This window comes from Polypterus senegalus, chromosome 17 (assembly GCF_016835505.1).
Source record: "Polypterus senegalus isolate Bchr_013 chromosome 17, ASM1683550v1, whole genome shotgun sequence".
In the NCBI taxonomy this organism is placed as follows: Eukaryota; Metazoa; Chordata; class Cladistia; order Polypteriformes; family Polypteridae; genus Polypterus; species Polypterus senegalus.
In genome coordinates this window covers 3,846,906-3,871,042 of record NC_053170.1, presented here as the reverse complement: position 1 = coordinate 3,871,042, position 24,137 = coordinate 3,846,906, and the positions used below count along the sequence as shown (strand labels likewise).

Genomic DNA, 24,137 nt, shown 5'->3' with positions numbered 1-24,137 from the left:
GGTATACATGTACCCCAAAATACTTTTTTTTTTTTGGACTAAATGCGAAATTAAAATATTCTAAAGCTTTGCTATTGGCCCGTCTTTAGTTTTACACAGTCACCTCAAATTATTCCTGCTTTTGTGGGTGTTTAGTCTGGCAGAGCCAATGTGATTCTAAAAACAAGAGCACACGTCCGGGAACAACTCCTTAAAAAAATTGTAGCGATTGTCGGCAAAAATCTGCTGCTGCAAAGGCTCCGCCCACAGGGCTTCTTCCTAAAACACCCGCACCCCTCCAATTCCTCCGGTCGTTGCACTTTAAACTGCTGGGGTTTCAGGGAGACAGTAAATGAAGCTGAACAGTAGACTTGACGCTGTGAGAAAGTTAGAAGTTATAAGTTATAAATGCTAATATCCGTTCACGAGGTCAGTAACATTCGGCAACTTAACGATTCATGTATACATTATAAAGAGGGCGACGAGAGACAAACACACACACACCCCACTGCAGGTGCTTGACCTCCTCCTTCTCTCTGCTATGATATCTTTCTGTCGTTTCCACTTTTGCTTCACTATATGGCATGACAACAACAAATGGAGTTTAGATAAGCATTGTGGTCTTAAAACGCTGTGGATACCTTCTGGCAGGGCCTGTTGGCATTTCCAATTGGACAGTCATGTTAACTTTCTTTACTCATTCGTTTAGATCTGCAGCCAGAAGGTGGATGCTGTGCCATCTTGTCTGTGCCTCTTGGTTATCTGCTGTCTTAATGGCAGACCTTTTGACTGAGTGTGACACACTGTTTACTTCAACATTGAAGGTTTTTAGCATGACAGCTACACAGTATCCAGTAGAATGGTCCTTAAAATGTACCCGATGCTGTACCCCACTCTAGGGAGGCTACTAGTGTTGGATTAGTACTAACATTTTGATTTTGATATCAATACCTCCTTTCGGACCACAATACTGTTACCAAAACCATTCAGAAGCAAATAACGGATAAACTCCAAACCCCCGATCTTACTCCAGCCCCTTTGTGTCGCACTAATGCTTTCCTTCCTGGTGTACCACCTTAAGCAGCACTGTGCCACGCTTCCCTTTTGGTGCCCATGAAGTCCTGATCACGTTGAAGCAATAAGGGGTGGGGTCTCCCATAAAGGACCAATCTTGTCAAAGCAAAGCAATGAAGGGAGGTACCCCGTGAAGTTCCAATCGCGTTGAATCAATGGGGGTTGGGGGGTGGTCCCTTTGGATTCCCAATCATGTCAAAGCTTCAAGTTTCATTGCATGAAGTCTACAACTACAATAGCGACTGTGATTTGAGGTTTGAGAGGAAAGCGAAAGTTTCCTTCTGGTGCCGAAATGCTGCTACCATACTGTTTTAAAACTGAAGTTTTTTTTTTTGGTATTTTACCAGTACTGGTGTACTACACAACCTTAAGGGATACTAACAAAATTGTGGAGTTCTTTACACAACTCTGAAAGCCTGATAAAGTCCAATCGCACGGCGTCCATTGCCTCCATATAACGTGCTCTTCTTCTTCCGCAGGAGTCTGTGTATGCAGCATTTTCTCACTTTGGCGCTCTCTTCTCGGTGCGGATTTGTCCAAATGCGGCAGTGGTGCACCCTGGGTATTATGCGATTGTGAAGTTCTACAGCGCTGCCCACGCAGGCAGGGCACAGGAGGCAACAAATAACACTGGCGTGTTTCAGGAGGCCCCCCTTAAGGTGAGCGTAACTTCTCTACTGTGCGTTCTCATGGAAACAAAAGTTCATCTGATTTTGTGAAGCATCAAGATTAAATAAGTCCAGCAATGGCCTCCTCCATGCTGTCTTCCCCTAAGAGATGTTGGCCCACTCAACCCAAGATTTTATATATATATATCTCCTCTTTAATAAAACCCCTGTGTGCCTCCAGGTGTCCGTGTGTCTTCTGGTGAAGTGCGCATGCGTGGGGCCAAACGGCACGTGTTCAGTCTCTTCCTGAGCATTCCCTGTGCAGAGAGAGGGACAGACACGCAGGCGCGTTACTTTTCTTGTTTGTTTATTGAATTACGGATTTTTCAAATGTTCATTTTTTTCCCCCTGTGCTTAAAACTCATTAAAAAAAGTGTTTTTAGTGATCGGGTCATAAGGCTACAGCGCAAACTCTTGCAGTGTTAGTTTTCTCTGTTGTTCAAGGTTTTCTCAGTGTTATTCAATGTTTTTACATTTCATTTAGTTTACTATTACGCTGTGCATTCAATGGTCTAATTAACTATATTTGTGCTTATATATATATATATATATATATATATATATATATATATATATATATATATTTACATACAGTTCATATGGTCTGGAACGGATTTACATACAATCCTAGGGGGGAAATTACTTCGGTTCACGACCAAATGGGTTACAACCAGAATTTTGGAACAAATTATGGTCGTGAGCCGAGGTTCCACTGTATTACTGTCATACAAAATTACAGGCATTTTACAGAAATACAAACCAGTATTACTGAGAGAAAAAATTAAAGGCACAATACAGTGACGCATATTACAGCCACATACAAGGTCCCTTGCCATTTAATATAGACTGTTCATACAAATGTTTATGCACTACTGTTCTAGCGTCTAGTTTTTATATAATATACATATCACAGAAGACACTTAAAGACCCGTGAGACTAAAGAGATTGGCCACGGAGCGTCTCGCGGGGACCTTAAACATGAGACTTTGTGTCAACAGATTGATTCAGGACCGTCTCACGATGACGTGGAACATGAGATTCTTGCGAGACGCGCCCTACTTACAAATAAATAAGAGCACGGGCAGCAACGCACTCAGTCGTGTTTTGGCTTTGAGCACACAGGTCCAAAGTGTATAAGGACAATACATTTTTAAATGAAATGTCGACGACTAAGTGTAGAAGAAAGCAGCACGGAGAAAAGAGACTCAAAAGTGTTGGAGAGAAAAAAAAAAAAAATTAAAATCATAATCTAGGTGTAAATTCAGAAAATAAGGAAAGTAATTATCAATTAAATATTAACAAGTGGAATTGAAAAAAAAAAAAAAAGCAGGTCCAATCTGGACATTGGCGCAATACACATGCAGAGCAGGTTAGAGATTATGAAAGCAGTGGAATTCGAAAGGCTCAAAAAAAAAAAAAAAGTTGGCGCTATATACATGTGGAGAAAGTTAAAAAATATGAAAGTAGGAACATTAGAAAATATATAAAAAAAAAGAAAGTAAATATCGCAGTAGCACAAACAAACGGAAATTATTACTCGAAAAAGGGAAATAATCACCACTGACCAGGTGTCATTGAAACAAAAGCAGGGCAAAGCGAAGTCAGAAATACAAGACAGAGTAGAAAATAAAGTAAAACGTCATAAAGAGGTTAAAAAACGAGGGGGCCAAACACATGCAGAGCAGGTTAGGGAAAATAAAAACTGGAATTCAAAAGACTCCAAAAGAAGTAGGCGTGAAACACATGCAGAGCAAGATACAGAATATGAAAGCAGCAAACGACAGTGTCAAAAAAACAAAGTACAGACCGCATTAGCGCAAAGAAAGAGAAATTATTACTCGGAGAAATAACGAAAAGGCGAATAAAGATCCAATATATGGACACATGTCAGACGTATGGAAATATTGTTAGGCTTTGAAGTTTAAGTCAGAGAATTTCAAAAACGGAGTTTACCTCACATGCATTTATTGGTTACTTTACAAAAAAAATGATGAACTGCTGATGATGAAGATCGCGTTGTCTGTGCTGAAATTCCAAACAGAGAAACCTATCCCGAATTATGGTACAAAGTCATTAAACACAAGTCTCACTGACCTCATTTAAAAGATTCAGCACATTGGGACACCAAAGATTCCAAACATTGTTTTTACAGAAGTTCTGAAGTAAAAGTGAAACTAATGAAATAGCAACAATTCAAAGAGAAAAAAATCTTAAAAGTGTGCATCTGGAAAAACAAACACGGGGTTGGCGAGCGAAGCCCCCTAGTATTTAAAAAAAAAAAAAAAATCTTATCTTGGCATTTTGACTTTCCTTTGACAGGTTCGTCTCTGCACCCAACAGAACCCTGGCTTTCTACAAAATGTACGGCCACTCAGCAGCACGAAATGCTACGACTTGGCGAATTATTATCTTGGGTTTAACGGCTGGTCCTTGCATATTGTCACGGTAAGTCGACGGCTGATGCATCCTCGGGCCATTTCGTACGGTGGCAGAGAAGGGCAAAACAAATTTACATTTCAGAAAACAAATTTACAATACTGAGAACAATTTACAACTCCCGAAACAAATTTACAAGCGGTAAAACAAATTAACAGCTCAGAAAACAATTTTACTAATGGCCCGAAACAAATTTACAAGCGCAAATCAAACGGAAAGGGCAGGCACAAATACACAGGGAGAGCTCGTCGCTGACCTTTTGTGCTATTCAAACTGTTTTGCGATGAACTGAGGAGATCGTTCCTCCCCCACACTATGCGACTCTTCAATTCCACCCACCCGGGATTGGGGTCAGGGAGGTAGAGGCCATGGTGGGTAAACGTTAATATTTTACAAAATTATTGTCTGTCTGTTATTTCTTCATTGTTATTAATCTTTAATTTAATATTGTTCTTTATCAGTATACTGCTGCTGGAGTGTGTGAATTTCCCCTTAATTAATAAAGTATCTATCTATCTATCTATCTTGCTTACTTCACATCAATATTGCTACTTCTTTGTCTTGTCTTTGCACAATGTCTTGTTTATGTTTTAATTTTTAATTTGCACTTCATGTTGTTACACTGTGGACCCTGAGCTGCGCAATTTCGTCTATCTGTATACAGTACTTGAATATGGTTGAGATGACAATAAAGTTCGCTTTGACTTTGATTGTGGACAACACTGTAGCGACCTCCACGTCAAGTAGGGATCACAGAACAGTTTACTGGAGCAGTAAAAAAAAACAAACAAACACAGGATTGTAACTGCAGAAATGAACGCCTGTGAACTTGACCTACAATATTTACAGTTTCCTATAAATCTGTGTATTCTGTCCTGAGAGACGTCGTTAAAGAAATAATAAAAAAAAAAAACAAACTCGCCGCCTTCTTAATGCAACAATCCCTTCCTTCTCGAACCCTCTTCCTCAAGAGGCCCAACACCGCTTCCGTCCCCTCCATTCCGGGTATTTCAGCGTCAATCATACCTCCGCTATCAGTCCTCCGCGCACCCTCAATCGGACCCAAAAGTCAATCCCAAGGGCCTTCAATCTGGCTGGGATGTGACAGTATTTAAGGGGATGTGTGGCTAATGTCTGTCTTGTCCTTCTGTTTGATCGCAGTCATTTCGCCTTTTTGACACGCACCCGTTTGCACCCCGCTGCAGCGTTACGCGACTGAGGTTATCGGGAATATCACGGTTGTTTGGTCCTACATGATGACCAATCCACATCACCCGCACTATCGCTTGATTCAACTAATGTTTTAGTTTCAATTTGCTCCTTTTCGTTTACACGCCGTTGTGTTTAGGTTGAAGGCCCCGCCCAAATCATGAATATGGATGAGTTACATTTAGCTCGGCAACACGCATAGAAGGAATCATGATGTCATTTCATCCACTAGATGGCAGCAGAATACTGTCCCTAAAGATGTTGGACGTAACACTTTAAAGTCGCCATACCCCACTCACATCGTCATCACCATCGCTTTATTCAGCTTCCGTTTGTGCTAAAATGGACTTTATAGCTTCTTGTGTATACGCCATTGTGTTTTGATGAAGGCTATAACTCGGTTATGAATATTAAAGAGTTACCTTAGAGTGGCAAAATGTACAAAGAGTCATGTTTTTTTGGCAGGATGATGTCATTCCATCCACTAGATGGCAGCAGCATACTGTCCCTAAAGTTTTTGTGGCGGGGGCTTAACACTTCAAAGTAGCCACACCATCTGCACTTCAGAAGAGGTCATCCACCTGAAGCCAAGCACGTTCGGGCCCGGCCAGTATTCCCGAAACAAATTTACAAAAAAAAATGAACAGTTCAGAAAACAATTTTACTAATGGCCCGAAACAAATTTACAAGCACAAATCCATCCAGGAGCAACCCAAGCTTTTCTTAGAAGAGGTGTTGGTGAAACCAGCAGGGGCTGCTAACCCTGAGGTCTGTATGTGGATCTCAATGTCCCAGTGCAGTGATGGGGACCCCGTCCTTCAGGTGAGATGTAAAACTGAGGTCTTCACTCTCTGTGGTCATAGGAGATCCCTGGGCATCCTTCATAAAGAGTAGGGTGTATCCTGATGTCCTGGCTAAATTGCCCTCCATGGCCTGGTCATTCTGGCCCCCTAATCATCTAACCCCCATCTCTAATTGGCTATCTGTGTCACCTAACAGCTAATGTGTGGTGAGTATACTGGCACAAAAATGGCTGCTGTCGTTTCATGCAGGTGGATGCTGCACATTAATGGTGGTTAGTGTGAAAAGGCGCTATATAAATAAAACTTATGTGGCTTCTCACACGCTAAAGTGCTTTGCACACTGAGAAAAGCTCTATATAAACGTAAAGAATTATTATTATCGCACGTCACCCCAAGTCTAACTTTTGAATAACCGCAATTGCAGAGATGTTCGGGATTAATGCCAAGGAAGTTAAAGAAAGAAACCCACTGTTAGGGGCACATCCTCTGAGGTCGTAACACAACACGATGGGTTAAATGATCTCGGGTATAGAATTCCAAGCCCAAGTGACATTTGGGGGTGTTGGGTTATATGTCAAAAACTTGAAAACTCTCATTCTTAGAAGTGTTCAGATGCTCCAAATTGTCCTCGGGTGCCTCTTGTTTGCTTCCATTCTTCATGAGATGCTTTGAGAACTTGACTGGAGTCCACTTTTGCCTTTTGCTTCATCATGTTGGTCACCAAACTGTTGTTGGATGGTTGGCAGAAGTTGCTCTCGGTTGATGTTTTGGTCCCATTCTTAATTCATGGCTGTGTTCTTAGGTCAGATTGTGAGTGAGCCCTGCACTGCCTTGGCTGAGAAGCAACCTCACGTGACATGAATGGTCTCAGGATGCTTTACTGTTGGCCTGACACAGAACTGATTGTAGTGCCGCTCATCTTCTCTTTTTTCTGGATGCCCCACACAATCAGAAAGGGGATTCATCAGAGAAAATGACTTTTCCCCCAGCAGTCCAATCCCAGAATGTCAGTCTGTCCCTGATGGCTTTTTCGCTGCCCTTCTTGACGCCCACCTGGCCATCCTCAAAAAGTCTTCACCTCACTCGCACCTGCCTGCTGCCATTCCTGGTGGTGCCCCGATCTTGCAGCTGAATCCACTTTAGGAGACGCTACTGGCGCTTGCTGGATTATCTTGGGTGCCCTGATACCTTCTTCACCCCTCTATTGTGACTCCATCAGCGTGACAGAGTGACCTCCAGCCTTGTCCTCGTCTCACCTGACTTTACGAGAGGATCACTGAAGTGACGTCAGCAGGTCCTTTGGTGGCAGGGCTGACTTGCAGTGTTTTTTTTTGGGATGAAGTCCATTTTCGTGGCAAAGAGGGACTTTGCAATTCATCTGCTCACTTGTCAGAACGTTCTGGAATCGATGCCAATTGGAATCATAAGAACTGAGGCAGCAAACTTTGTGAAAATTCATTTTGGTGCCATTTACAAAACTTTTGGCCACGACTGTAGACCACTGGTGTGTGTGTTGGAGTTAAGAGGTAAAAAGTCTGAAGTGTCTTTAAAGTGAATGAATATCTTTGGAAAGTAAACTGTGGAAACTTATTAAAAGCACCCTGTCACTTAAAAGGTCACTTGCCACATGTGGATGACTTATTTATTTTTTTTTATACTGGGGATCCGTTATTATTATGTCACGGGGCAGGGGGGATTTCAGAACACCTGAGGGAAGTGTGCCCACTTAAGGACGAGTTTGTTGTCCGTGTGCCAGTCCAGACCCTGCTAACCGGAGTGAATGAAACCTGGAAAGTCGGTGACCACCCATCCAGTCTGTGCTGCCAGTTAACTCTTTGGGCCCCTGTGCCCACCCCTTCACAGAGTCCTGCGCCCACTCAATGTCTGCATTTGTCTTTTTAGTATCGAGGGTATTGATGCCATAATTACACATGAGGAATATTCAATTTGTTCTGTAAACTTGTATTGTTGTCCTCTCTTCTAGATGAAGGACATTTCCCAGTTGGATGAGAAGGAGAATTTGTCTTTACTTGAAGAAGTTCAGACCCCGACCCTGAAATATGGCTGTATCGTTGAGTTGATTTTCACTGAATATCAGGTCAGGTGTCGAGGATACGGAGTTGCCCAGGAGTTTGTGGAAAAGGATGCCGGTGAGTGGAGTCGTTAATACACCCGGCACGTTACACAGGGCTGGTTATGTGGGACAAGTAAGGATTAGGCCGGAGAAATCGGCTTTTTGATTTGTACCAGTGGGAGGGATTTATACACAGAGTGTGGGTTCATCTAATTTTTAAAATTTTAGAAGGGGTCTCGAAAGATCGGCCCAAGAGCGGTCCCGCATGGACACCCCTCAGATGAAACGCCAGTGTTCCACTTTTTAATAGACGTGGGATGTGTTTTGTGATTTAAAAGGTGACCTCGTTAACGAAGCTACTGTTATGTCTGCCAGCAGACCGGGTTTGAGAGTGAGCCAGGAGAGGAGGCGAAAGTCAAACCGGGGTCTATACTGGGAGATCAAAAAGGACGAGCATCAAAGCCAAAGCATGAGACAAGACTCGTGGTCAAGAAACGAGAACAGAGAAGTTGCCTACCAAAATTTCAATTAACATAACGTTTGAAAGGGCGATTAGAAAATGGGTTTTGAATCCAAAATTTGGATGAGGAAATGAATTTCAGGAGGACCTTTTAACCCCTAACAATGGGCGCCTTTGCTTAACCTCCTTGGCGTTAACACCAGGCATGGAATTCTACACAAGTACAGTAATTCCCGGGTTGGACTCGGGGTGACGTGTAATGATCTGCTATACAGTGTTAAGCCTGAAAAACGTTCAGGACAGCATTCTGTTGCCGTCTTTTATGACCACAGAGATTCAGGACCTCGGTTTTACGTCTCGCGTGTTTACAGCACGGTGTCCCCATCACTGCACTGGGGGCTTTGGGATCCACAATCGGACCCCAGCCCCCTGCTGGTTTCACCAACACACCACTTCCAGGAGCAACCCAAGCTTTTCTTAGATGGTCTCCCATTCAAGTACTGGCCGGGCCTGAACGTGCTTGGCTTCAGGTGGGTGACCTCTTCTGAAGTTCAGGTGGTCTGGCTACTTTTAAAGTGTTAAGCCCCCAGCAACTTTAGGGACAGTATTCAGCTGCCATCTAGTGGATGAAATATCATGCTGCAAAAAAAAAAAAAAAACCAACTCTTTCTATGCATGTTGCCACTCTAAGGTAACTCCTCAATATTCATGAGTGAGGCGGAGCCTTCAATCAGAACACAATGGCATATAAACAAGAAGCTATAAAGTCCATTTTGACCCAAACTGAAACTGAATGAAGCGATGGTGATGAGGATGTGAATTGGTCATCAGACGCTGACACGGATAGTGAAACTGACACACATGACATTGTAGAACCAAACCACTGTGACATGCCTGGTGACTTGAGGTGCACAACATCTAAGGTAACTCGTCCATATTCATGAATTGGGCGGAGCCTTCAACCAAAATACAACAGCGTGTAAACGAGGAAGCTATAAAGTTTATTTTGGAACAAAACCTGAAACTAAACCATTTGTTGAATCAAGAGATAATGAGGACAATGTGGATTGGTCATCAGACGTCGACATGGATATTGAAACCAGCCCATCCGACACTGTAGGACCAAACAGCCGTGATATTCCTGATGACCCCGGTTGCGTGGCAAAAACATGAAATGACTACAATCAAGCAGAAGGACAAGAAAGAGCCTTCGCCTCCTAAGCACTGTTCACAATGCAGCACCTGTTAATGTCCGTGTCAGTGGGAATGAGGAAGCCTTGCACTGTGGTAGCCCACCCTAACCCAGGGGGCGCTTCAGTCGTGTGGATTAGGAGCTGACATTCTACCTGTGCGTTTGGCGAAGGTTTCCAGATGGTTCAAAACAGTTCAAATGCAGTAGAGCAGGGGAGCCCAACTCTGGTAATGGAGGGCCGCAGTGGCTGCAGGTTTTCATTCTAACCCTTTTCTTAATTAGTGATCTGTTTTTGCTGCTAATTAATTTCTTTTGAATTGATTTTAATTGACTTGGTTTTCAAGAGATGTTTCCCTGAATTTCTTCATCGTTCCTCTGAATTGCTTCATTTCCTTCCTTAAATGTCACCCAAACAGAAATGAAATGTGAAGTGAGGGAGCCAACAGAAGACCAACTAATTCCAACCAATTTCACTCCAACCAGCTGCTTAATGAGGTGCCAATTCCTGACGTTAATTAAACCCGTTCTTTAATTTTGTGGCTTGTTTCTGCTCTTGTGGTGCATTAGCAGACATGTCCGAAATTTTTGATTTTCTCTTTTCTAAGAGCTCTTGTTCAAATGTTTTATGGACCTGAGCAGAACGACATTCCCAAGACCTTCACCTTTCTTTCTTTTCAGATATTGTACGATGGACACCAGTTGTTTCAGCTCATTTTGTATCTCATTATTGTTTGGCTACTAATTAGGGAAAAAAAGAAACCATTAAGGGGTCCGAGTCTTCAAGAGCAAGTCAATTAAAATGAGTTCAAAAGACGTGAATTAGCAGCTAAAACGGGTCACTCATACAGAAAAGGGTTAGAATGAAAACTTGCAGCCAGGGTGGTCCTCCAGGACTGGAGTTGGCGACCCCTGATTTAAAGGTTGCCGGAAGTGGCCCAAAAGTTGATAGGATTCCATATTTTTGATATAAAGCAGGTGTACAAAATCTCACTGACCGCGGTCAAAGCATTTTCGACTTATCGTGTTTACACACAGACAGACATCATTTCAAAAATATTATTTCCCGACTCGGGAAGGTCTAAAACGTCAGGATTCATTAGAATCTTGAGGCTGAATCTTTTCACGCTTCCTATACTTTCTCTTTACTATTTCTATGAGAAAGTAAAAAGTTGATAATACAAGCAATAAAGAAAGGGGGAGAAAAGGGGGGAACTTGGGATATTCTGCTTAAATATCTCGATTACGTTTCTTAAGGCTTCTACACGTTGTTCTCGGTGGCGGACAGAAATCGGAAATCTCTCAACCCTTAATGTCCATCTGTCTGTCTGGCCATTCCTGTTCCTTTCTCGCTGTCTAACCTCAGTCTAGGGTGGCACAGTGGAGCAGTGGTGGCATTACTGCCTCGCAGTTAGGAGACCTGGATTTGCTTCCCGGGTCCTCCCTGTGTGGAGTTTCCAAAGACATGCAGGTTAGGTGGATTGGTGATTCTAAATTCTCCCTAGTGTGTGCTTGGTGTGTATGTGTGTGCCCTGCGGTGGGCTGGCGCCCTGCCCTTGGGTTTGTTTTCCTACCTTGCGCCCTGTGTTGGCTGGGATTGGCTCCAGCAGACCCGCGTGACCCTGTGGTTTGGATATAGCAGGTTGGATAATGAATGGATGGATGAATGGATAACCTCAGTCTATGGGCTGTTCTCCTGTCACACAGAGTTACGATTTTGCACATTACATTTTCTATAATATATTATATTTTCTATAGCCCAGCGTTTCTCAACCTTTAAGTATTTGTGACCCGAGTTTTCATGACCGTTTTAATTGCACCCCCTCTAAGGTTTTTTTGAAGCCCTAATGAAATGTATTCCTATATTTTTTGCTGCCGATACACCGCTACCAGTTTTATTATCAACATTTATCTAACTCCTATATTTATTTTTCTGGTATCAGAATGTAGTTTAAGTTCATTTATTGGTTTCAATAGATGTATTTTTCATATTTTCGATTCTTTTTATCTTTGCACCCTCTCCCCCTTTTTGTTAATTCTAGGGGGTGCGCCCCACATTTTGAGAACCGCTGCGTTATTCAGAGGTGGGTAGAGTAGCCAAAAATTGTACTCAAGTAAGAGTAGCGTGACTTCAAATTAAAATCACTCAAGTAGAACTAAAAAGTAGTCATCCAAAAATGACTCAAGTAAGAGTGAAAAAAGTATTTGGTGGAAAGACTACTCAAGTACGGAGTAACTGTTTGATCTTAATAAATTTTTTAGAAATGTAATAAGACAGACAAAAATATAAAATAATGTGCAAATTCTGCTGTTTCCAAATAACAAAACAAAAAATGAGTAAAAATAAATAACATCTTTACAAAATAAAGATGCACAAATAACACAAAGTTCCAAATCTGTTTTTCACAACAAAGCTTTTGAAGCCGATACCTACAGTAGGTGACGTGTCTGTCTGAACAGTGCGGACCACTTACAGTGACGAGATCTCCTGTACGCTGACCGTCTGATGCTGCGTATTCACTCGCCATCAGAATAACAGAGCCAATAGAAAATAAAATCGAAGCAAGGCAAGTTCTGCACATACAAGAAATCTGACTTTACCTCGACTGCCTGCGTCTGTGCCTCTTTGGTTAACACGTGTTTGTTCTTCACTCAGTGACGTGATCGTTAAGCTTCAGCAGGAGTTGGCTCTCAAGATTCCTGTAATGAAGCTGTGACCGCTTAGCACAGTGATCAGGAGCCCTGCATGACTAAAAAGTCTCTCACGGGCTGCAGACGCAGGAAGTTTGTGTGTGGTCATGTGACCGCATGGCTATGTCCGTTTGGTGAAATGGAGTCATGTGATTATTGTTGCTACATTTGATTGGTGAAACAGTCATTCAGTAGATCCACTGGCGACTTCTCTCCAACTAAAATATCTCTTCTATATATTTCTCTTCTGGTTCGTCCTGCTTCCTCTTCAAACCTGGTTACCCCCCACCCAACACGCAGCCCACACGGCATTTCTCGATTCCTATTCCTCCTCTTCCAAACCCTTCCCCACACTGGCCAGCAACCTCCCATACACCCCCACGCCACTTTTGTCGATTCCTGTTCCTCCTTCGGACTACCGCGTTCCCTGCTCCCCTCAAATGACCCCATTGGTGTCACATCACCACCCTATATCTAGCCTGACCGTGTGACCTTTCACTTCGGCCATGTGTGCACCTGGGAGTCTTGTCCATAGTCTGCTACAGGAAGGTACTCTCTCGACCATTGGCATTGGTTTTCGCTCCTTGCTATTTTCGTTATACTGCGACGGTTGATTCCTAAGCCTTTGTTATAAAGTGAACGACAGTATCTTCTCTGTCAACGGGTTTTTGTACAACGTCCTCTGTATTCCGGGATCCGGCAACTGCCTGTTCGTATCAGTGGATTATTTCTTGACACAAATGGTTGACGAAGGCAATGCACTCGCACTATGACATAGGGCAGTAGATTTTGTTGCATCACATTGGGACAGATTTGGAGACGTTCTTCCTGTTCTGAATTCCTTTCTCACTGTTTTTCCATTCCTATTCTTACACTGCTGTATGCTACGGTGGGCGTCGGCTAGTAGCGTATATAAATCTGTAAATGGAAAAAAAAGTAACGAGTCGGGAGTTGCCCAGTGCAGCGGAGTAAGAGTAGCGTCTCTTCTTCACAAATGTACTCAAGTAAAAGTAAAAAGTTTGGTGCAGTAAAACTACTCTTAGAAGTACAGTTTTATTATTTTTTTTTTTAAAGTTACTCAAGTAAATGTAACTCATTACTACCCACCTCTGCCATTATCTATGTTAAGCTACTGTATATTATATTCAAGTTCAAGCTAAGCAGAGTAAGGAAAATTTACCATTAACATAAACTTAAAGGATTTGGCCCTTACACTGCCCCCTCATGCTCAAACAGCAGAAAATAAAATATAAGAAAAAAAAAAACATGCGTCTTCTATCCCGATTGCGATGTTATTGGGATGTGCACTGGTGACCGTTTCCAAACGTGTCCCACGAAGGACACGTACTAATCCTGCATCGTCGGGGCAGCAGTGGACACTCGACAGGCCGCTCCTACTGTGATTATGTCGATGTTTTGCTATTTACACTATTTTTAATTTTTTTTTTTATTTTATTTTTTGGTTTGCTATTTGTTTTGCTATTTACAATATTTTTAAATTTTTTTTTAATTTATTTTATTTTTTGTTTTGGTATTTATTTGATGTTTTGCTATTTACACTTTATTTTTAAAAATTCTTAAATTTATTTTGTATCTTGTTTTGCTATTTTTGATGTTTTGCTATTTACACTGTTTTTTGTAATTTTATTTTTTGGTTTGCTATTTATTTGATGTTTTGCTATTTACACGTTTTCTCTTACACACGCAAAATTTCATTTTTAACTGTTGAAGAAAGATTTGATGTTTTTTGGCTCATTTTTCTGAGCGTAAATAAAACGCTAAGGAGGTTAAACAATTTGGGGGCTTCAAAAATTCCAGCGATCGTGAAATTTGAAATGGTGGAGTAAAGAGTCCACAAAATAGTCGACCATTTAAAACAAAAGAGAAATGGAGGCCAGGCATTAAAGTTGGGGGCTCAAAAAAAAAAAAACCAAAATGAGTGTCCGATGACCAAAATTGATAAATTTAAAAAATTCCCAGTAAAAGGAACCCAATCCTAACAACTATGGGATGTAGTTCAGTAAACGGTCTCCTCCATAATGGCATCGACTGGCTGCTTGGTCAGTTCCTGTCTTGTGCCCAGTGCAGTTGTGGCAGGTGCCCTGTGACCTGGAACTGCATGAGTCGATTAGAAGATGGATGACTAGTTTAAATTGCTCCAGTCTGGCTCGTTCCCTGTCATTGATTCTAATATGGCGGCTCCAGCTGGATCATCCACTGTCTCTGCAGTGCCCACGGAGTGGCAGCCCCCTGCACTACAAGGCTGCTGTTTGGGGTCCATCTCACTTTTGATGTCCTTGTATCCATGCAGTACAGCTTTGGTGAGATTTTAAGCAGAATGTTTCAACATATTCTGCGTTGGTCATAACAAAGTGGATTTTTATTTATTTTTTTTTTCATAGTAGGTTAAGGTTTATCTTTTTCAACTTTGTTTCTAGATCCTCTTGAAAAGATCACCAAAAGAGCTAAGCTGCAGAAATGGGCCAAGGAGCGAGCGGTGGCCGATGCGTTCCAGAGAGTTCTGCTCGTTGTTTTGGGTGAGTGGCACGTTACGAGATTCTCAAATCCCTGGTATGGTGACTTCTGATTTTTCATGACGGCCTCATTAAGTTGGGAGTTTTTGTCCTTCTGTGTGTTGAATTGATTAATCCTGGTCCTACTTGTGACTCGTCTGCAATCCATGGGCGCCTTTCCACTGCAGCAGCTTTTTCAAGGAACTTTTTAGTACCAGGGTGTTGTACCATGTTAGCCATTACGAAGGTATTGAGAAGTCGAGCAGAATGACACCTTTTATTGGCTAACTAATAAGATTACAATATGCAAGCTTTCTAGGCAACTCGGGCCCCTTCTTCAGGCGAGATGTAATACAGAAATGGGAGTTCCCTGTGTTTATATACACACTAGGACAAGAAACATCAAAAAATTAATAATAATGTAAAAAATTAAATAGACCTCTTCAGGCTAAGATTCATTTAGCAACAGAGGAGAACAATGAATACTCGAGATCTTTGGGTAAGATGACTGTCCAACAAAGTCTTTTGAAGTCTCTGATGAGTTTTTCAATACAATGTCGATCTGTTGTTAGCCCAAGAGATGCAAACAATCCTCATATCTGGTGTCACAGGAGGCTGGGGGACAGACCCAACCGGGACGCCTGGAAGGACCGGGAGGTGGCATATACGTCCCCCGGGCCACTAAGGGGCAATCGCCCTGGATGTTGGAGGGGACCACGGGAAATAAACTTCAAGCCCATTGGGGCCCGTGGCCACTGCCAGGGGGCGCCCCAAGCCTCATGGTGCCCGGGAAACATTCACTTCCGCCACACCTGGGAAGATGGAGGAAGATCCTTCCAGGGACGCCCGGAGTGCTTCAGGGTGCAAGGGCAGCACTTCTGCCACATCAGGAAGTGCTGCCGGATGAGTGTCATCAGGCATAAAGAAGCAGTGTCTGTCTGGTGGTGTTCGGACCCGAGTCTCACACTGGCCATAAAACTCTGGTCTCTATTTAAACCATGTTGTCAGTCGGTCATTACCCAACCTGCTATACCCTAACACAGGATCACAGGTGTCCGCTGGAGCCAATCCCAGCCAGCACAGGGCGCAAGGCAGAAACAAACCCCGGGCAGGGTGCCAGCCCACCGCAGGGCACACACACACACACCAAGCACACCGTAATGTGTTCAGTTTTAGCATGACTTTAACTTGCCATTCTATTCCCTCTTGCTGTGTTCTGAACAACAACAACATTTATTTCTATAGCACATGTTCATACAAACAGTAACTCAAAGTGCTTTACATAATAAAGAATAGAAAAATGAAAGACACAATAATAAAAAATAAATCAACATTAATTAACATAGAATAAGAGTAAAGTTCAATGGCCAGGGGACAGAAAAAACAAAAAAAACTCCAGACGGCTGGAGAAAAAATAAAATCTGCAGGGATTCCAGACCACGAGACCACCCAGTCCCCTCTGGGCATTCTACCTAACATAAATGAAACAGTCCTCTTGGATTTAGAGTTCTCACGGAAGGGCTTGATGATGATGTGTCATGTAGACTTCTGCCTTTAAATCCATCCATCATTGTTGGAGCATCATGAAGCTTTGAGTAGGTGGAGGTGGTGCAGGTCGCCACCACAAAGAAACCGGAAAAAGAAACAGAAAAAGAGAGTTGGGGTCAGTACGGATTTTAGAGCCACTATGAGTAGTTATTATGAAGAATTGAACATACAGAGTATCAGGATTAAGTTAAAGTGAAGTTATAAAAAGGCCATGTTAAAGTAATGTGTGTTCAGCCGTGTTTTAAACTGCTCTACTGTATCAGCCTGGTGAATTCCTATCGGCAGGCTATTCCAGATTTTAGGTGCATAGCAGCAGAAGGCCGCCTGCCCGCCTCACCACTTCTTTTAAGTTTTGTTCTTGGAATTCTAAGGAGACACTCATTTGAGGATCTGAGGTTACGATTTGGAATATAAGGTGTCAGACATTCCGATATATAAGATGGGGCGAGATTATTTAAGGCTTTATAAACCATAAGCAGAATTTTAAAGTCAATCCTGAATGACACAGGTAACCAGTGCAGTGACATTAAAACTGGAGAGATGTGTTCAGATTTTCTTTTCCTAGTTAGGATTCTAGCAGCTGCATTCTGCACTCGTTGCAAACGATTTGTCTTTTTTGGGTGGTCCTGAGAGGAGTGCGTTACAGTAATCTAGTCGACTGAAAACAAACGCGTGAACTAATTTCTCAGCATCTTTCAATGATATAAGAGGTCTAACTTTACTTATGTTTCTTAAGTGAAAAAATGCTGTCCTAGTGGTCTGATGAATATGCGATTTAAAATTCAGCTTACAGTCAACAATCACCCCTAAGCTTTTTACCTCCGTCTTGACTTTTAATCCTAATGTATCCAGTTTATTTCTAATAGCCTCATTGTATCCATTATTGGTAATCACTACGATTTCAGTTTTCTCTTTATTTAACTTGAGAAAGTTACTATTCATCCATTCAGAGATACAAGTCAGACATTGTGTTAGTGAATCAAGAGAGTCGGGGTCATCAGGTTGCATTGATAAGTACAGCTGTGTGTCATCAGCATAGCTGTGGCAGCTCACGTTGTGCCCTGAGATAATCTGACCTAACAGAAGCATGTAGATTGAGAAGAGCAGCGGACCCAGGATAGAGCCGTGTGGAGTTCTGAAGTTGCCCAGAAGCCCCGTGGACTTTAATGTCCCTCTCACAGTGTCCATGGCTGTTGAAATGAGCTACTACAGGAACATCTGAGTTGCCATGCTTGATGTGGCACCTGTGGAAATTCATTCTCTGGTGGAGTGTTTGTCCAGTGCAGTGTCAGGACATTTCACACAGAGAATAAGCTCAATCAAATTAGATGATCTGCAGGAAAATGACCCCTTTATGGGATGTTCTAGTTGGCAGTGTGGTGTAACTGCACAGTCTGTATTATAAATGTGATCATGTCTTGCATCTTTTCTATAGGCAGGGAGTTGTGCCATTTTCTGTTGACTCACTTAGGGAGCTTCGGACAATTAGTTGCTGCAGGTTTGGCAGTAGGGAAGGTTCTGTAAACACATTTTTCAGTGTTCCGTCATTGTGTAGCATTGGCTGAAGTTCTTTTCTAAGTTTTCGAAGTGCTTCAAGATGTGGGTTACAGGTGAGAACAAGGGAGGTGCAGTTCTGGAACTTTTGTAGCATTTCAACTGCAGGAACTCGGGCCATGTGTAGTTTTCACTTCTGTTTTTATTGTGCTCCTGCTGTGTACTTTTCTTTCAATCAGGAACTATCATGGGAGGGGCTCAGGTGATGAGTGATGCTGATTGGTTGATCACAAGCACTGGCTCCACCTTATAAATCTGTTACTAGTTTGGACTTTGGAGTGTTCTCGGGATCGCCGCATTTTGCTCCACATCACTCTTCATAGCCTCCTCCCTGGTGTGCCTCGCCATCAAAGCCATAATGTCCCCTGTGAAGTCCACAGCACCTCAGATCAGTAAAAGGTGGAGGAGTGGTGTGTCCCACCAACTCTCAAACTCCACACTGTGACGCTCTTCTTTGCACGTCACGTATTTTGCATAAGGGTTACAGATCCTATTGTGCGGTGGAAACACAACCCACGAACGTGGCCAGGAACCACAGGGGGCTCGGGGGGTGCCAGCATATACAGGAACTCCTTGGCTCCTGTGGTGGGAAAACACCTCCTGTATGAATGTAGAACTACCCCTTATTGTAAGTTTTGCAATCAGAGTGCAACAAAAAACTAACGTTCTTTAAATGAACTGAATGTTGATTGGTCAGTCAGGTGCACAGAATCAGTCTGGCAGGAGACGTTACGTTACATTTACTTATTTGGCTGATTCCTTTATCCAAAGCGACTCCATTTATGATAAAATGCGAAGTCAAGCAAAATGACATATTTTATTGGCTATCTAAAAAGGTCATAATATGCAAGCTTTTGAGGCTACTCGGTGTGACGGTCTTATGTTGATGCGGGGCGCTGGAAGAAGCAGCAGCGGCCGCTAAATAGCCAAATAAAGCACAGTAAAGAGTTGACAGCTGCAGTGCTGAAAGATTCGTAAAGTGAAATGAATCCCCCATAAGGCACTTAATGTTCGCACATCATTTTAGTAAATATCAGATTTTTGATTTCAGATAATGCCTTCACTTACCGGTCTTGGTGGTGCCCCAATCATGATCGGATTAGCTGCGTTAACAGTTTTAAATCTACGCGAGCGTACGCATGCATCATGGCGGCCACGCGTCCCCAGCGTTCATTTGACACGTCCTCCGAGCAGGTCCTCAGAAATGAACGCGACCGCGTGCGCGAGTTGCGGTACCAGCAAAAAGTCGGGGGGCGCAGTGTGATAAAAGTCGGAACGTGACGTCAGAGTCTCCGTTTACTATCTACATGTGACAGAAAGCCGCTATGCGGATCCTAGTAGGTTCGATGTGCGCGCTGCGATGTTTGATGAACGGGTTGATGTGGCGAAGCATAATGCCGACATACAGATGCATTCGTAGTGCTTTTATACTCAAGCGATGTAATGACACGATACAGTTTAAAAGTCTCACGTACCATCTTCAGTGACGTCTTTTTTTCCGTGGCTCCCTCCGGAAACGACAGCAACAATCGCCACACAGAACACGTTAAATGTATAATATTCCAATTCTCTCCACATTTGGAATCCTTAGATTTATACTTGATATGACTTTCATGATGGCATGCATTAAAGTATGTATGTTAACATTTTACAGATAAATCGTTAATTTCGTTTAAATAACGAATACTGTTATTAAGTACACACATAGGGGTGACATGGCGGAGCGGTAGCGCTGCTGTCTCCCAGGGAGTCACTTCCCTGATATTCCCTGCCTGGAGTTTACATATGTTTTCCTGCTGGGTTTCCACAGTGAGCTCCAGTTTCCTTCCACGGATATGCAGATTTGGTGGCACTAAAATGACGCTAGTGTATGTGAGTGTGCTTGTATTCACCTTGCAGTCAGCTGATGCCCCATCCAGGGATTGTTTCTGCCTCGTGCCCAATGCCAGCTGGAATGGACACATCCCCGGATTGCTGGATTTAATCATTTAAACATCTTTTTCAGAGATATTGCAGTAAGGTGTCCTCGGAATTGAATGGGTGTTCCAGGAAAATTACAACATAGCGAAGCCGAGCCTGTTCTCACCGTGATGATATCTGGCACTGCCACCTGGTGGATTCTTCCAGATTTACATAAAGTACGCGTACGTTAGTATGAATGAACAGTACAACGCTTGCGTAGCAGGAAAGTCCGCTGGAGCACGCATCCCATCGTGTGAAGTATAAATCTGCTGCTAAAAGTCGGCAGGCTGCCGATTTCGCAATAGTCGGGAGGAATGAAACGGGAAAGGGGGAAAGCAAGATGCAGTGCGTGGATGGTAGTAGTTTTACTCCACTCCCTCGTGTATTTTATGTATTGTTGTTGTTTAAAAGTGTGCTTGTAATCCCCGGGGATGTGCGAGATGTAGATAAGATAGTGTATGTGTAGGAATAAAGTGAGGATAAGGCGGTGGACCCTCCACCTGTATCTGAATGGTAGGTGCCAACTGCCTTTAGCGAGTCGCAGGAGTGTCGAACTCCAGGCCTGGAGGGCGGCAGTGGCAACAGGTTTTCATTCCAACCCTTTCCCTAATCAGTGACTCAGCTAATTAACTTCTTTTCCCCTTCATTTTAATAGCCCTGTTTTTAAGGATTCACTCCTCTGAATTGATTCCTTTCATCATTAAATGACAGCCAAACAGAAATGAAACGAGCCAACAGTTTACCAGCTAAATGGGGGCTTCAAACTCCAACCAGTTTCTTAATGAGAAGCTGGTTCTTGCTGTTAATTAAACCCATTATTTCATTCCATGACTTGTTGCTGCTCTCATTCTGTCACAGCAGACACTTCCAAGACTATTGATTTTCTGGTTTTTCTTAGAACACCGTCAAAATGTTTTGGTGACCTAAAAGATCATCCTTACTGGGACCTTCAACTTTCTTAATTTTCAGATATTGTGTGATGGGCACAGGTGAGCTGGTCATGTGGGGGCTCATTTTGTGTCTCATTATTGTTTGGCTGCCAATTAAGGAAAAAAAGAAACAATTAAGGGACCAGAGTCAAGTAAAAAAAAATGAAGGCAAAGGAAATTAATTGGCAGCAAAAACTGGTCAATAGTTAAGAAGATGGTTAGAATGAAAACCTACAGCCACGGCAGTCATCTGTGAGCCAGTGGGTAGGAAATACTTACAAAAGGCCTCGGTACCAGGGAGGTGAGTGGTGATGATAGGTGGCGCTGTTGTACGTATTGCGAAATGCTGTAGGTTGTCTTAAAGGTTTTGTTTTTTCTCAACTTTTTGAAGTCAGTAAGTCCCTAAGATTTCCGGGAAAGAGAGGTTTTGGCTGCTTCAGAGCCATTGGACCTGTTATTCATATTTTATTTATATTTTTCTTTCTACCATTTTATTTTTTAGGCAGCCCTTTCTCAATTTTTTTTGGTGTAAATATGTATTATCTAACTGCTTTACCCTAACCTTTCTTGTTTCTATTTGACTGTTTTATTTTATTCTGTCTGTTATTAGATACAACTGAGAAGGCAAATTTAACGTTTTCTTGTGTAAACATTACTAAATAAAGAAACGTTAAACCTTAATTACTATGCATGAATGTTTTCAGTCATTTCTTCATTTATGTTCGGCATTCATATTTTTACAGATGCCAAATCGATGCTTTTATGAACTGTTCAGTTAGTCATCGACTGCAGGTTTGTGTCGTTTATTTCTCTGTATAGGAAATGGGAAGGTAGCTGTTGAGTGCCGACCCGATCCAGACGCCATTGTACCGGACGACGAAACAAATGGAATCATCCAGGTAATGTGTAATAACTATTTCTGATTTACTTAAGAATTTAGTTCTTACCGTTGTTTAAATGAAACCGCCTGCCTTGAAGAGAAATCACGTTGTAGATCACTATTTAATTAGAACATAAAATATTTAAACATTCCGTTTCAGTGGTCACATTTAGGCAAAACCTCAAAGTTCAAGATTTCTTGTATTATCAATCTTAAAAGTGTAATAATAACTAGAGGCCTGCGCGACCCGCTAGCCTGTTTGCGGTTCTGCCGCTGGCATATGGGGATGCGGATGTACAATTTAAAGAGATTTTTATTTTCATGGGAATTCTTACATACGCATCAATATGACGTATAACTGTCCGTGATTGAATTTCATTTCTTTCTCTTTATTAAATAAAATGACTTTTTCGGTAGTTTGGCTCTGAGATTTGTTAATTGTCTTAGCAGAAGCTATTCTAACCGGAAACTGTAAATGTTTTAATATGAATGGCGTATCGAGATCTCCTTTGGTGTCTAAGGTTATTCCCTGAAGATGAACTACATTACCTTTCTTGGATACATCCTTCTTTCTACAGTAATTCGGCCGGTAGAAGACCCGACGATGTTAACGGTTGTAGATATTCTTCGTGATATTGTAAGTTGATGGGGAAGCGGGTGCAATGCGGGTTTGCTCCAGGCTTCCATCCGACTTCCGGGAGCTGTTGAACCCAACACCGTCGGTAATGTCACCGAGATGAGCTGACAAATGAGGACATTTCTCTAATTAGCCAGGGGATAGCGCAATCAGTACAAAGGTGCTTTTATTAAAAATCCATCCATTTTCTAACCCGCTGAATCCGAATACAGGGTCACGGGGCGGAAAACAAAAACAGTTAGTGCAGTGCTGCACAGTTCTAAGAAATAAATCCATAAAAACAGTGAAAAGTTGGGATAATAAATAAATAAATGATTCTTAAAAATCCGAAGTTAAAATGCAGTCTCGCTCTTCACGATCTCGGCCCACCTCCGTCTTTCATTCTCCCCGGCTCACGCGTTGCTCCCGTAGCCGGCGGAGACTCCACAGCAACAAGCTCCTTTTCTGCCGACCTCCATCTTGGCTGCCTCCATGCAAGCATCACGGCCAAACCGTAAGAGGTCGGCTCTCCTCCCTTGTTCTTTCGCGCTCACGTAGTCGCTTCTCAGATCCATCAGGGTAGATCGACACTGTAAGGTGGAGTTCCCTTATCTATCTATCTGTCTATTATATTGTGCCTTCTACATCTATCTATCTGTCAAAATCCACGCAAGGAGGACCCGGGAAACGCACCCAGGTCTCCTTACTGCGAGGCAGCACTGCGCCACCGTGCCGCCCCACTATTTTCATATTACTTATATATAAAATAATAATAATAAAATATATATATATATATATATATATATATATATATATATATATAAACAATTTCTTAGTGAATTCTTTGTCAGTATTTCAACTATCCTCTACCTCTTTTGTTTCCATGTTCTTTGTGTAGACCAAATTAATGACATTATGGGCTTCCTCCACGTGAGTAGCAGTTCACGTTTTGAATGGGTAATAATAAGAATAAGGTCGGATTCAGCGGGTTAGACAATGGATGGATATATGTTACAGTGGGGGACATCATGGTTTTAGAGAGGCCTAGGTGGGACATGACCAAAAAAAAAAAAGGTTGGGAACCACTGAGTTAGAGTAAAAACGGCTGGACCGAAAAAATACCAAACTCGAGCCTTCTACGAGATGAGGACGTGAGCCAAATTGTGCAAGAGAAAGAGGTGCTCTAGAGCAGGGGGTCCTCAAAGTCCGTCCTGGGGGGCCCACTGTGACTGCAGGTTTTTGCTTCATCCAGATTCATAATCGGTGACAACAACTGGTAACGCACTGATCTTAATTAATTAGCTGCTATGTATTCCTCTTCTCTTAGTCTACATTAAGAAAACACGGCAGCATGATTTTTATGTTTTTAAGACATTCAGAAATATTTCTGCTTTTGCTATCAATTCAAATGCTTAACTCTCTTTTGTTGATTTCATTATATCCTGCCCTTTCTCTGTGCAGTTTGCTCCCTTCATCGTATCTTATTAATGACAATTAAAAACGAGCAGAACAGACACCCAGGCAAATGACACTGAATCATGAAAGCATCATG

General features: G+C 42.4%; 1 protein-coding gene across 3 annotated transcripts in view; it reads left to right on the top strand.

The window, feature by feature from the left end:
- rdm1 (RAD52 motif containing 1) overlaps positions 1-24,137 on the top strand; it is a 36,930-nt gene that overhangs the window by 917 nt on the left and 11,876 nt on the right. For all 3 annotated transcript variants that reach the window (XM_039740190.1, XM_039740191.1, XM_039740189.1), the window contains exons 2-6: positions 1,533-1,712; positions 4,041-4,166; positions 8,154-8,319; positions 15,022-15,120; positions 21,909-21,988. In XM_039740190.1, coding sequence (XP_039596124.1) covers positions 1,533-1,712; positions 4,041-4,166; positions 8,154-8,319; positions 15,022-15,120; positions 21,909-21,988 — 651 coding nt within the window. The remainder of the gene's footprint in view (positions 1-1,532; positions 1,713-4,040; positions 4,167-8,153; positions 8,320-15,021; positions 15,121-21,908; positions 21,989-24,137) is intronic.